This window comes from Lolium perenne, chromosome 7, assembly GCF_019359855.2.
Source record: "Lolium perenne isolate Kyuss_39 chromosome 7, Kyuss_2.0, whole genome shotgun sequence".
In the NCBI taxonomy this organism is placed as follows: Eukaryota; Viridiplantae; Streptophyta; class Magnoliopsida; order Poales; family Poaceae; genus Lolium; species Lolium perenne.
The window spans coordinates 242,646,739-242,662,707 of NC_067250.2; the positions used below are offsets into that span (position 1 = coordinate 242,646,739).

Genomic DNA, 15,969 nt, shown 5'->3' on the forward strand with positions numbered 1-15,969 from the left:
ATGAGAATATAAGATTAATGGCTGAATTGCGTGCTAGGTGGGATAGAGAAGAAAATGAAAAACTAGCTAAAGAGAATAATGTAGCTAAAGTTTTGACTATTACTACCACTAGCAATGCTAATGATTCACATGTTGCTGCACCTCCTACTATTAATGGTAAATTAATTGGTGTTGGCAATGTTTCTACTCCTAGTGCAAAGCGCGCAAAATTACCTGAAATTGCTAAAACTGCTGAAACTGCCTGTGATAAAACTGCTGAAATTTTTTCCAACATTGGGGATGATGATCCCATTGCTTTAGATTGTAAAGATTTAAATTTTGATGATTGCCACATCTCTGAAGTTATAAAGTTCTTACAAAAACTTGCTAAGAGTCCCAATGCTAGCGCTGTAAACTTGGCTTTCACAAAACATATTACAAATGCTCTCATAAAAGCTAGAGAAGAGAAACTAAAACTTGAAACTTCTATTCCTAGAAAGCTAGAAGATGGTTGGGAGCCCATCATTAAAATGAGGGTCGATGACTTTGATTGTAATGCTTTATGTGATCTTGGTGCAAGTATTTCTGTTATGCCTAAGAAAGTCTATGATATGCTTGACTTGCCACCATTGAAAAATTGTTATTTGGATGTTAATCTCGCTGATAATGCTAAAAAGAAACCTTTGGGGAGAGTTGATAATGTTCATATTATGGTTAACAATAACCTTGTCCCCGTTGATTTTGTTGTCTTGGATATTGAATGAAATGCATCTTGCCCCATTATATTGGGAAGACATTTTCTTCGAACCGTTGGTGCTACTATTGATATGAAGGAAGGTAATATTAAATATCAATTTCCTATCAAGAAAGGTATGGAACACTTCCCTAGAAAAAGAATGAAGTTACCTTTTGATTCTATTATTAGAACAAATTATGATGTTGATGCTTCATCTCTTGATGTTACTTGATTTACACTTTCTGCGCCTAGCTGAAAGGCGTTAAAGAAAAGTGCTTATGGGAGACAACCCATGTTTTTACTACAGTATTTTTGTATTATATTTGAGTCTTGGAAGTTGTTTACTACTGTAGCAACCTCTCCTTATCTTAGTTTTGTGTTTTGTTGTGCCAAGTAAAGTCTTTGATAGTAAAGTGAATACTAGATTTGGATTACTGCGCAGAAACAGATTTCTTTGCTGTCACGAATCTGGGCCTAATTCTCTGTAGGTAACTCAGAAAATTATGCCAATTTACGTGAGTGATCCTCAGATCTGTACGCAACTTTCATTCAATTTGGGCATTTTCATTTGAGCAAGTCTGGTGCCTCAATAAAATCCATCTTTACGGACTGTTCTGTTTTGACAGATTCTGCCTTTTATTTCGCATTGCCTCTTTTGCTATGTTGGATGAATTTCTTTGATCCATTAATGTCCAGTAGCTTTATGCAATGTCCAGAAGTGTTAAGAATGATTGTGTCACCTCTGAACATGTCAATTTTATTGTCCACTAACCCTCTAATGAGTTGTTTCGAGTTTGGTGTGGAGGAAGTTTTCAAGGATCAAGAGAGGAGTATGATGCAATATGATCAAGGAGAGTGAAAGCTCTAAGCTTGGGGATGCCCCGGTGGTTCACCCCTGCATATTCTAAGAAGACTCAAGCGTCTAAGCTTGGGGATGCCCAAGGCATCCCCTTCTTCATCGACAACATTATCAGGTTCCTCCCCTGAAACTATATTTTCATTCCGTCACATCTTATGTGCTTTGCTTGGAGCGTCGGTTTGTTTTTGTTTTTTTTTTGTTTGAATAAAATGGATCCTAGCATTCACTATATGGGAGAGAGACATGCTCCTCTGTTGCATATGGAAAAATATGTCCTTAGGCTTTACTCATAGTATGCATGGCGAAGGTTGAATCTTCTTCGTTAAATTGTTATATGGTTGGAATCGGGAAATGCTACATGTGGTAATTGATAAAATGTCTTGAATAATTTGATACTTGGCAATTGTTGTGCTCATGCTTAAGCTCTTGCATCATATACTTTTCACCCATTAATGAAGAAACACCTAGAGCTTGCTAATTTGGTTTGCATATTTGGTCTCTCTAAAGTCTAGATAATATCTAGTATTGAGTTTTGAACAACAAGGAAGACGGTGTAGAGTCTTATAATGTTTACAATATGTCTTTTATGTGAGTTCTGCTGCACCATTCATCCTTGTGTTTGTTTCAAATAACCTTGCTAGCCTAAACCTTGTATCGAGAGGGAATACTTCTCATGCATCCAAAATCCTTGAGCCAACCACTATGCCATTTGTGTCCACCATATCTACCTACTACATGGTATTTCTCCGTCATTCCAAAGTAAATTGCTTGAGTGCTACCTTTAAAATTCCATCATTCGCCTTTGCAATATATAGCTCATGGGACAAATAGCTTAAAAACTATTGTGGTATTGAATATGTACTTATGCACTTTATCTCTTATTAAGTTGCTTGTTGTGCGATAACCATGTTTCTGGGGACGCCATCAACTATTCTTTGTTGAATATCATGTGAGTTGCTATGCATGTCCATCTTGTCTGAAGTAAGAGAGATCTACCACCTTAATGGTTGGAGCATACATATTGTTAGAGAAGAATATTGGGCCACTCACTAAAGCCATGATTCATGGTGGAAGTTTCAGTTTTGGACATATATCCTCAATCTCATATGAGAATAATAATTGTTGCCACATGCTTATGCATTAAAGAGGAGTCCATTATCTGTTGTCCATGTTGTCCCGGTATGGATGTCTAAGTTGAGAATAATCAAAAGCGAGAAATCCAAAATGCGAGCTTTCTCCTTAGACCTTTGTACAGGCGGCATGGAGGTACCCCTTTGTGACACTTGGTTAAAACATGTGTATTGCGATTATCCGGTAGTCCAAGCTAATTAGGACAAGGTGCGGGCACTATTAGTATACTATGCATGAGGCTTGCAACTTGTAAGATATAATTTACATAACTCATATGCTTTATTACTATCGTTGACAAAATTGTTTCATGTTTTCAAAATAAAAGCTCTAGCACAAATATAGCAATCGATGCTTTCCTCTTTGAATGACCATTCTTTTACCTTTTATGTTGAGTCAGTTCACCTATCTCTCCCCACCTCAAGAAGCAAATACTTGTGTGAACTGTGCATTGATTCCTACATACTTGCATATTGCACTTGTTATATTACTCTATGTTGACAATTATCCATGAGATATACATGTTACAAGTTGAAAGCAACCGCTGAAACTTAATCTTCCTTTGTGTTGCTTCAATACCTTTACTTTGATTTATTGCTTTATGAGTTAACTCTTATGCAAGACTCATTGATGCTTGTCTTGAAGTACTATTCATGAAAAGTCTTTGCTTTATGATTCACTTGTTTACTCATGTCATTACCATTGTTTTGATCGCTGCATTCATTACATATGTTTACAAATAGTATGATCAAGGTTATGATGGCATGTCACTTCAGAAATTATCTTTGTTATCGTTTTACCTGCTGGACGAAGCGTAACTAAGCTTGGGGATGCTGATACGTCTCCGACGTATCGATAATTTCTTATGTTCCATGCCACATTATTGATGATATCTACATGTTTTGATGCACACTTTATGTCATATTCGTGCATTTTCTGGAACTAACCTACTAACAAGATGCCGAAGAGCCAGTTGCTGTTTTCTGCTGTTTTTGGTTTCAGAAATCCTAGTAAAGAAATATTCTCGGAATTGGACGAAATAAACGCCAAGGGTCCTATTTTGCCACGAAGCTTCGAAAAGACCGAAGGAGAGTCGAAGTGGGGCCACGAGGTGGCGACACACCAGGGCGGCGCGGCCAGGACCTATGGTGTGGGCCCCTCGTGCCGCCTCTTTACCTGCCCTTCCGCCTACAAATAGCCTCCGTCGCGAAACCCCCAGTACAGAGAGCCACGATACGGAAAACCTTACTGAGACGCCGCCGCCGCCAATCCCATCTCGGGGGATTCTGGAGATCTCCTCCGGCACCCTGCCGGAGAGGGGATTCATCTCCCGAAGGACTCTTCACCGCCATGGTCGCCTCCGGAGTGATGAGTGAGTATTTCACCCCTGGACTATGGGTCCATAGCAGTAGCTAGATGGTTGTCTTCTCCTCATTGTGCTTCATTGTTGGATCTTGTGAGCTGCCTAACATGATCAAGATCATCTATCTGTAATACTATATGTTGTGTTTGTCGGGATCCGATGGATAGAGAATACTATGTTATGTTAATTGTCAAGTTATTACCTATGTGTTGTTTATGATCTTGCATGCTCTCCGTTATTAGTAGAGGCTCTGGCCAAGTTTTTGCTCTTAACTCCAAGAGGGAGTATTTATGCTCGATAGTGGGTTCATGCCTCCATTGAATCTGGGACAGTGACAGAAAGTTCTAAGGTTGTGGATGTGCTGTTGCCACTAGGGATAAAACATTGATGCTATGTCTAAGGATGTAGTTATTGATTACATTACGCACCATACTTAATGCAATTGTCTGTTGTTTTGCAACTTAATACTGGAAGGGGTTCGGATGATAACCTGAAGGTGGACTTTTTAGGCATAGATGCATGCTGGATAGCGGTCTATGTACTTTGTCGTAATGCCCAATTAAATCTCACTATATTTATCATGACATGTATGTGCATTGTTATGCCCTCTCTATTTGCCAATTGCCCGACTGTAATTTGTTCACCCAACATGCTTTTATCTTATGGGAGAGACACCTCTAGTGAACTGTGGACCCCGGTCCTATTCTTTACATCGCATACAATCTACTGCAATACTTGTTTTACTGTTTTCTGCAAACAATCATCTTCCACACAATTCGCTTAATCCTTTGTTACAGCAAGCCGGTGAGATTGACAACCTCACTGTTTCGTTGGGGCAAAGTACTTTGGTTGTGTTGTGCAGGTTCCACGTTGGCGCCGGAATCTCTGGTGTTGCGCCGCACTACATCCCGCCGCCATCAACCTTCAACGTGCTTCTTGACTCCTACTAGTTCGATTAAACCTTGGTTTCTTACTGAGGGAAACTTGCCGCTATGCGCATCACACCTTCCTCTTGGGGTTCCCAACGGACGTGTCAACTACACGCATCAAACCTTCGGAAAGTGGGAGAGGATCTCTTGGAAGTTCTTGCCTTTAGCAATCATCTTCCTCACCATAGTTTTAAAACCGCTCAAGTCTTTGCTAATTAGGGCTTGTGATTTCACAATATTTTTGGTTTGATGATCGTTCCTCGAGAACAAGTATCGTTCGTGCAACCTCGTCAGAAGTTGGACTGCATCAATCTGGCCTTTGAACCAGTGCACGAAAGACGAGTTGTGTTCTTTCAATATTACTGCTTCCGTCATCAGCTTGCCACTGTTTGTGATGCTAGTTTATGCTCTGTCAACCAAGGATCGACCAACTCAATGTGTTGTATCTCTACTAAGTTGGTCCTTTCAAAGTTGGAAATCCGACCAGACATGTGCACGTGCATTTCCTTCTTTCCATTTTTGTGGCCAACTCCCACTAACATGCGAAGGTTCTTCTTTCTGGGCAAACCAACAGGTTTCTCAACATCTAGGTAATTCGTGCAGAAAGAGATGCACTCCTTGGTGAGCTAGACCTAGACTCCTCGTGCTAAATCGAAGCAGAAGGGGGCGGTAATAGTCTTGCTTCTAAACCCTTTTGCGCGTGTGATCATCAATCGTCTCCTCCTCCGGCTGGCCATCATGGGTCGGCGGGATGTGAAGCTCTTCCCTGATGCCCAGAAATTTTAGGTCATGCCTTGCTTTCGGCCCATATTTGGTCCGGTCTGACATGTTGAGAAGATTTCCAAGCAAGCTCTCGCACATGTTCTTTTTGATATGCATGACATCAAGGAAGTGAGTGGTATCAAGGATTTTCAAGTAAGGAAAGTCCCAAAACACGGACCTCCTTTTCCATACCTGATGGCTGTAAAATACGCCAATTTTTCTCGCATTTAAACCTTTAGCTAAGTTAAGAAATTGGCTAAGTTTCCCTCTCAATGTGCTATTAATGACTAATTAATGGCAAGATGTGCAATCTCTCCTATATTTGAATGGTATGCAGAAAATCACGTCACAACGGCAAATGGACCTGCAATAACTATAGAGAATCGCGTCACAAGTGCAGCAAAGTTGACCAGGCGTCAAAAGGCGGTTCAAAAAGGTTTAGCGGACACTGGTACGAGCAAGCCCCGCCAGTACCGTCTACCCGTACTGGCCAACCGCAGGGTTCCCAAGGTCAAACCCTATAAATTATGTGAAGGACTTGACGCCAAAAAGAGAGCCATTCGTCGCCAAACAGAGACGACATCCATAAGATCCATCTACACCACATCGAAGGAGATCTAGCACCATAGATCATCCATTCCATCTCCCACCTCCTCGATAGCCACAACCATCACCATTTTAGTAGAGATATCCTTGAGAACTAGCGACCATTGTAAGAATATTGTGATTTCAATCGAAGAATTTGCCACAATGATTTCTATCTTTGATCTTGATATTATGTGTGAGTAGTCCTCACAGGCTACGGGTTGGGTGAATCCTCGCAGCGTTTATATGCATATAATCTCATAAATATTTCTAAGGATTGAATAGGATTTTTTCAATCTTATATCCTTGTCTCTTTGCCTCGATTCAATGATCTGTAGGTACCCATGTCTATCGGATCGATCAAGGGAAGAGTTGGGATGAGTGGAGAGCGGCGTGGTACCGCGAAACCTCAGCGACAGAAAGGTTAAAGTAATGGTACATGTTTAGTGATTCATTCGGGATGAACATCACAATCATGTAGCTTAATACATGCTTTGGTATGTATTCGTTTACTTAATAACTGTTGTTACTCGCGGTTGTGGAAATAGTGGTTGGACCAAGAGGCTCTTTGCACCTCTGGCTTTAGGGGCAAGAGTATTTACGGATGTGTTGCTCACGAATCTCCTATCTCTATTTTATTTACTACATATTTGCACACCTTGGCCTAGTTCCACCCATTGTACACAACCCAATTAAGAGTAAACTAGATAGGTCTGGTAAGCATAAAATAAAATCAACTAGCAAGTCTTGTAAACGTTTCCTTTACACCATTTTAGCAGTGCTTCCCAAGGTTCGATTAAACCTAGGTCTTCTAGGGGAAAAGCTTATCATACTACAATCCATAATGTGGATTGAAGGTATCAATACCCCAAGGAGAGGTGTTGGTGGCTTTAGTTTCTTCTTCTCTCCAGGCGCACTAGGCTTTCGCTTATTTTCTGGTGCAAGACACTCTTTCCAATCTTTCAATAGTGTATCGATCTCTTCGCAGCTCTACTTACGCGGAGGTCCTCGGGGCTCATTTGTACCGTCAAATAGATCTCCATGATTTCTGTACGGGTCATTCCGGTCTATCCACCTTCGATGCCCCTTGTAGATTGTTTTCAAAGACGCGGGATCCTTACCAAGCTGTTGTCATGCCATCTCTTCCATGCAACTACCACATGCCTTATGTCCATGGCACACCTGGCATGCAATATATTTGTATCCAAGGTAGTCTTGCACCGTCGTAATCAACACGGCTCTCAAAGGGAAATATTATTCAGCGACAGTGTCCCATGTATTTACCCCTTCCACCGCCCACATCTCTAGCTCCTCCTCCAATAGCTGGTGATATATGTTGATATCGTTTTCTGGCTATGTCGGCCCTTGAATTAGCATTCTTATATGTATGTACTTCCTCTTCATGCACAGCCAGGGGGGAAGGTTGTACATCCATACAAACACGAGCCAGGTGCTATGTGTGCTGCTCTGGTTGCCAAAAGGATAAGACCTTTGGTGCTTGCACCCAACCTGATGTTCCTGGGATGTTCCCTGAAATTTTCGTAATCAATGTCTAATGTTTTCCATTGGCTTGCATCTGAAGGGTGTGCCAGCAGTGGGTGTTCATACTGCTCTGGATCATTCAGCACTGCCTCCTTTCTTTACGAATGCCATCGCATGAGCTTTTATTCCTTGCGGTATGCGAAGAACTGTTACATGCGAGGGACGAGGGACGAGTGGGAAGTACCACAAAACTTTTCGAGGAGCTTTCTTCCCTTTCTTGTATCGATCAGCGTCGCGCAATGGAAATTTGGTCTTGTCCTCATGCTCGTTAATGCACGTGTGGTATTTTTTGTGCGGTCAATCAAGAGGGCACGTGATTATGTTGCCCTCGTCTAGACTACCAGGGCAAATGTTCTCGGTAGGAAGGCGATCTTTCCAGTATTCTAGCACGTCATCGATGTCATGTCGGTCCATCCATGTTTTTCCTTCATCTGGAGAACATCGATAGCTACTTTCAAGCGGGATGCCTCCAACCCGTGACCTACGTCGTACATCTTGATGACCATTTTCGCATGCACAATAAGCAATTTGATTAGAACCATCGATCGGTTTTCACTGAAATTTTTGCCATGACCTTGCTAGAAAATAGAACTATACAAGGAGCGCCAGAAATTTGTCGAAACGGAAATTTAACGAATCAACATTTCGGAAAAACATTGGCAACTCATTTTTATTTCATTTCATCACATATAAGTTCAATTGGATTCCCCAACTTCAAAGTTTCATACATATAGTCGATTTCATTCGCAAATTGTTTACTAGTCACCTATTAGGTTGATCATATGTAGACGAGATCGAGGATCACCGAGATAGATCTAGATCTAGATATTGGAGTGGTCCATGCGGGATAGATCTAGATCTAGATCTCTAAAGAGGATGTGTGGTGCATGTAGGAGGGTGAGATTTGCTAAAAAAATATTAAATATTATTGGTTAAATTGGCTAAATTGAGGGTAGGAGAGGGGGAAAATGAGATGGAAAGTGTGGAGGCTCGGGTTTGAGTGGGGGAGGATTGAGAAGTGGGAGAGGGAAGTGGGGAAAGTGTTGTAAATATCTCCAGGTTACAGCCGGCGCACCAGCCTACACATGTGCCGGTGGTAAAGTGGGCACAACAGCTGTATTTTGCCGGGCCAGGCCCAGGAAATACCGCCATCACACCAGCTCGTGGTGCGCTGGGGATAAACTTATACCACAAATGCAGCTCCTGGCTGGTGCTCCGGTGGTACTTCCTGGGTCTAGCTCGGACCAGGCCACCATTTGTCACTGGTGAATGGCCCCCTTCGTGCGCCGGCACTAATGAGCTACCACATGCGAGGCGGAAAATACCACTAGCATGCACCATCTTCGGTGCGCTAGTGGTAACCCTGGGCCTATAGGCCTTTTCCTAGTAATGTATATCTTTCGTCATGATATGTGTGGAGAGAGCTCCATAATAAGATGTTCACCAATAATTCTCACGAGCAGTTGCGTCTAGAGTAATTTGATGAGGCCACCTCTAAATAGCCACTGCGATGCTATGAGCAAGTGAAATCCGAAGACCGTCACAATTAAGGGTACCCCATGGATATCGTTATGAGCTTAGTGAATCTCTCCTTATCCCCCTTTGACCGTGCAGGTTCTAAGCCAATGTTTGTAGTCACAAGTAGCATCAAACATACTCCCATAAACATTCAAAGAGTACTTGCCACTCTTCAGTCCCAAAGGAAAATGTTATGTGGTCGACTTCACATAGCATCTAATTAAAGAGAGAGATCTAAAATATCATATATGAAGTAAGATGAAAGGCCAAAGTGATAGTTCATCTTTATTTCATTTCATAATAATGCTAGGGTTTCTACATCTCCCCAAGAACGATGTGAACTACTCACAATCAACAACATCATCATATTCATATGGATGGATTGCAAAGGTAATGATGAGATCAAGTGCAACCCACAATAGTATTTGGAATTACAACAATATTTAAATATAAGAGATATGGGGTGGTGATGTTGATGGAGATGTAGCGGTTGATGATAAGGGTGATGATACGTTGTCCTACAATGATCTGTGAAGTAGCAAGGATTTGCCCTTCTCCATGTTCCTCCAGATACCTTCCACACATGGTGTTTTGTCGCAGGAGGTGCATGTGTATGTTGGATCTCATATCCCGCTTTGCAAGGTGAAACTATTTGACAAGGCAGACCTCCTGACGGGTTGTATGGCCTGGTGGTAAGGGAGGGATCTGTCCATACCTGTGCTCGTTAAACTCTCTGGAGCTTCCCCTTGTGTCCTCTCTTTGCCCAGGTGCGTGGAAAATTATTTAAATGGCATTTATCACTTAGAATTATCATATTATTATCTAACATGATAGTCCCAATTGATATGTTCATAAAAGACTTAATAATTTGGGATCCTGCTAAAACAAGGGTAAAAGGTGCGCGCAAGCGCAGTCAAATACCAAAATCCTATGTCTACTTATGCAAAAACAAGAGGTAAATATGCTTAATATATGGACTAATCAGTCGCCAACCTCATGGTCGTGTTGATCCTCGCACAACGACATGAGCCACAAATGGCAACACCTCCGTGGTCTCGCGCACGTACAATACTCCAGAACGACTCCCATTTATCCGATCTAGTAGAGAGTGTGGAAGTAGATATTTTGGATTGAAACACCAGCAACGCGATGGAGTACTAGGATTGAGTCAACTCCCACGTGTGCAGTTTTTAAAGGAGCCCCGTGGGAGAGAAGATGAGGGAGAGAAAGGGGTGGCGCATGGGGAGGAGAGGGCTCTCCTTGTAATTTCCATGGATCCCTCCACCCATGTGCCCCCACCTTATGTTGGGGTGGCCGGCCAAGGGGGGATGGTGGGAACCATGATGGCTCGGCCCACAAAACCCTAACCTTGGCTGCCCCATCCTTAATTATCCACTTGGGAGGGGTGGGGGCTTAATGGGCTCTCCTCCGGTAGGGGCCCATTAAGGTGGGATGAACTTTATTTAATTAAAGATATATATTTAATATTAGTTCATCTAATAATATAAAATACATATTATATAATTCATTGCATCCGAAACACCTTCCGGATCACTCCGAACACCCTTCATATCTATATGGAACTTTTCCGGTTCTCTCTTCTCTTTTCTCCGGTGTTTCCAATGATACCAAAAAAAACTCTCGAGACTCCTCTCCGATCAATGATCATCAGCGGGACGCCCATAATGACACATATGTATTCCACGAATATATATATGTCGTTGAACCATGAACGTTGAGTCCTATTCCTTTTGTTACTAGTCTTGTCTGAGATGTGATCGTCGATATTATTTTATCTAGTTCTATCTCGTTACCGATAGGCCTATTCAACTTGTCCCTTTGATATTCCATTCTCATGACCTAGTCATACGCTGCATAGCTTAATGGATGTAATCTTATCGAGTGAGCCTATAGTATGTTTCAATCACACGCATTAACGAACCCTATCTTGATACATACGCCTCAACCTACCCCTTCAGAATACCTAAGAAACACCTTTATGATCACCCTGTGACGGTGTGACGGTTGATGCAGTCAAGGCAGCCTCCAGTGATAGTGATTAGATATGATGTCACACTTTCATAATTTATCGCAACGATGAACTTAGAGACTTAATCATGTTGCAAGAATTATATTGGGTATTTCCATCATATGATTCACCTAATTATATGATCCCATTGTGAATTGACATAAATGTTCATGATTGGGAAACCTGGATTATCGGATGACCAATAATCTAGTTAGCACATAGGCTCACTATGGGCTCTTGTTTGTTTACATACCACATTTGTATCAATATTTTCAATTGATACATTTATTGCATGGCCTGAAACTTATTATAAACTGTTTGAGATATTATAATAAACACTCCTTATTTTTACCTCTAGGGAACTATCTCCAATAACGAAATTCCCCCATCTCCCCCGTCTGGCCCTGATTTTAATTATAGATGTGACATTCTTGTTCTCCAATACGTTATTGGTTTGTGGTGGTAGGCTATGTGAGACGCATAAAAGTGCCGATGAACGTTTCCAAATTTTCCAAGTGTGATAGTGCGGTTGGCATGCAACTGATCTACATGCGGGCGTGGAAGAGACATCGTCACTTATGTTGCTTCAGTTTGTGCAGGCAGTTGTTCCATTCCGATTAAGGCTCTGTAAGTATGAAGCAATTTGTTTCCCGGGAAGGAAGGCAAATACGCTCACACAATTGTCAACCACTCTATCGGTTCGGAAAGATCTTTATTGTCCATCGACAGCTCGCCATGATGTGGCGGACTGGATTGTTTTCCCTGATGACCTAATCAAGAAGAACGGCGACATCTTCTTGTCCATAGAAGACCTTGATTACTACGTTGTCTTGCGGGCAGTGTGCTGCGACTGGCGCCGCGCCACGCCAGAGCACTTTCATGCATAGCAAGTGGTTAATTCTGGAGCACTCCATGTTGCGGGATGATCTCGACGACGCCTCTAGCACCACTGCAAGAACCTGGGGGCGCTTTCAGCACCATTGTATAACCCAGATGTGGAAGCCGATGAAATTAGGGCCTAGCTAAACTTATCCGCAGTCATATCTTACAACAGATTATAAGTTTACGCATGTCAACAATGTTAATCATGCATCAACACGAACAAACTAGTCCTTAATGCATGTTGTCATGTATAAGGGGAATGTTGGTAGAAATATGAGAACTACCATATGTAGAACCGATTCTCATACGGACGGTCACCCTTGTACATGAACTACACAATTGTATAAGTTTCACTTCTGAGGGAAACTGCCATAGCATACAACCTAGAAAGTACCATCATATCTAGCATCAACTACACATGCACAACTAACAACTAGCATCAAATATAGGGCATGCTCATAGAACATCATCAAAATATATATGCACAACTAACAACTAGCAACAGACTACCAGATGCCCATAGAACATCATTAAAGTACATACACATAACAAATACCATTATATTTTGTACATGCTCTAGCTGAACTTGGACAGGAGGAGGTAACCCAGTTTTTCCATATTCTGCATCTTGTGACGTTACAACTCCAAATACCCATAAAAAATTTTGACATCCCTAATGCAAGAGGAAATTGAATACATCGTATCAAGAAGTGCATGAAAATGAATAATTGGATTTTATTTTTACTAATGTTTTCAAACTACAAGCTCATATTTACTGATATATTTAACCATGCGTGCATGTAATAACCCGTATGGAACCATGGGCTGCTGTATAAGACCACCCATGTGCAACTTGATTTCACATCTTCATCGTTACTTGCTCGCCCCAAGTGGTGGAATGCTCTGCTCGTTCCTGAAGTAGTCGCTAGGATCCACCTCGCCCTTCGCCATGGCCAGCCTTTGGAAGTTTCCTTTGTAGTACTTCTCGCCCCAAACCTTACCAGCCTGGTAGCTGGTGATATTGCCCACAACGACATTCTCGCCCAGGTCAAGGTCCCTGTAGTTCACGTACGCCTGCCTCGGGTTCTTGCTCACATATGTCCCCATGAACGCGTAGAAGTCTTTGAGCCACTTGATCTGCGCCGATCCATCTGTGGCGGCTGACCAGAAATTCATGTACTGGATGTTGAACAGCACGCCACCACGGTGAGGGAACGCCGTCGCCGACTCTGGGATGCTGCTGATCTTCCCGCCGTATGGGTCAGTGATCATCAGCCCGGCGTTTGGCTTGGCGAGCCAGGCGAAGATCTGCACCCACACGTCCTTGGGGATGGCCTGAAGGACATAGTCGGATTTGGCCTTGTTGAAAGTGTCCAATGAGGTGGTTCTGTTCAGGATGTCCTCCACGGTGGCGGTGCTGCCCAGGTAGATGTAGGGCACGGACTGGATCCAAGTCATCTCCTTGCAGTGCGACCGGTTAAAGCCGAGCTCAGGGAAGCGGCTGCTCATCAATGGCAGGAGCGTGTCGCAGGTGCCCAGGTACATGGACTGAAAATCAGCCACCTGTTTCTGGATGACCACCCTTATGAACAGGTCATCGGGGAGAGCCGGGGCGACTTCTTGCCACTTAGTGAGTATGTCTACAGCACCCTCGTTAACGGACTTTGGGACGCTGAACATTGTCACCGTCGGCGGGACAGGCACGAGCTTCACCTTCCACGACAGCACGATGCCGAAGCTCTCGCCGCCGCCTCCGCGGATGGCCCAGAACACGTCTGCCCCCATGGCCTGCTTGTCCAGGAGCCTCCCCTTGGCGTCGACCAGCGTGGCGTCCAGGACGTTGTCAATGGCGACGCCATACTTGCGGAGCAGCATGCCGAACCCGCCCCCGCTGAAATGGCCGCCCACGCCGACCGTCGGGCACAGACCGGCCGGGAAACCCAGCTGCTTGCTCGCCTTGGAAATTGCGTAGTATAGCTCTCCGAGCGTCGCGCCGGAGTCCACCCACGCGGTGGCCGTTTTCTGGTCCACGCTCACGGACCGGAGGTTCACAAGGTCAACAACAGCGAACACCTCGGGGCGAACGGACCGGAACGAGAGGCCCTCATAGTCGTGCCCGCCGCTGCGCACGCGAATGCGCACATCGTTCTGGCGGCCGCAGACAACGGCGGCCTGGACGTGGGAGGCATTCGTCGGCGTGACGATGACGAGCGGCCTCACCGTGGTTGGAGTGAACAACCTGGGGTTCCGGATGGAGGAAACCAGGACGGAAGTGAACGAAGGCGAGCTCTGCGTGTACAGGAGCTGCTTCGGTATGGCTGCCGAGAGGCATTTGAGGAAGCCGTCGGAGGAAGCTAGGGAAGAAACGGGTGCATAGCACGCGAGGAAGCTGATGAGGACAGCTAGCACTAAGGTCCGAAACGAGGCCATGTTTGTTTCGTTTCACCCGTACGTGCAGCTAAGCTCAAGTTCACGTATTACTGCTGTTGGAATGCTTAGCATGCTAGCTCTGCAGCTCTAGATATAGCCAACTCTACGACGAGTTCGACTTCACCATCCCTCTCCAGCTGGCAAATCTGCACAAGTCAAAAGTCATGGTCAGCTATGAAGATATTGGCTGACGTGGATACACATTAGTTAGCGAGACAAAGTCTATAGTACGTACTGTATATTGTAACAGAGTAATACTAGCTCCGTTTCAATAAATAAGGCATATACTTTTTAAAGTTAAACCTAGTAAAGTTTGACCAAAACGTTAGAAAAATCTATCAACAAATATAATATACTACAAATGTCATATGAAAATATATTTCATGTTGTATCTAATAATATTGATTTTGTATTTCACATGTTAATATTTTTATGTGAAAACTTGGTTAAACTTTATATAGTTTGACTTTTCATTGGAACGGCGGTAGTAGTCGAGTTGTGGACAAATCGAGGACGAGCTATATGCAGACATTTATTTTCGAAAAAGTAAAAATCATATTTCAAAAATTTAACAATCTAAAAACCCTGGATTTAAACAATGAAGCTACAAACGTGGAAACATCTTACTACAAGCTACCTTGTACTCTACACTACATGGAAATGACAAGATCTGACAATTTTTCTAATTTTTAAAATATGCACTATTCACTAATTTGTTTTGTTAGAATTTGTTATTTTCGTGTAGTCTAGAAATACAAAGTAGTTCGTAGTGAAATTTAGCACATAAATTTGTTCTAGTTTTTCTTGAAACTTTGATATATTAATTTTAAAATTTTGAAAATAAAGAGAAGTATGTAGGTGAGGCTTCATTTTATTTTTTCATGTTGTGGTCGGTCTAAATAGATGGCTGGCGACTCGCTCTATCCATATGAGCGGTGGAGCCGCTCTCGGCATCACTTTAACAGAATAGTCAGTAGCTATCCAATCACATCTCCCAGTTTGAACATCTCCCGGTTTAATAGTAGTGGCACCACGTGTGGACAAATGTACACGTAGAATTATCCCCTTTGGAGTAGAAGAATAGACCACGAAGGCATCTCTTGTGTTCAGGCTCTTAGATGCCGTTTGAACGTATTAATTAGTAGTACGAAAAAGTGAATTGACTTTTTTCTGATGTGCACGAAATAAATCATGTGCATTTCGTTATAGCAAAACGTCAATTACGTG

General features: G+C 42.9%; 1 protein-coding gene across 1 annotated transcript; it reads right to left on the reverse strand.

Annotated features, from left to right (window-relative positions):
- Window positions 1–12,971: 12,971 nt before the first annotated feature.
- Window positions 12,972–14,802, reverse strand: LOC127314117 (berberine bridge enzyme-like Cyn d 4). The gene has a single exon (XM_051344583.2). It carries the CDS (start codon window positions 14,740–14,742, stop codon window positions 13,186–13,188), a length of 1,557 nt encoding a protein of 518 aa, XP_051200543.1. The 5' UTR covers window positions 14,743–14,802; the 3' UTR covers window positions 12,972–13,185.
- Window positions 14,803–15,969: the final 1,167 nt, after the last annotated feature.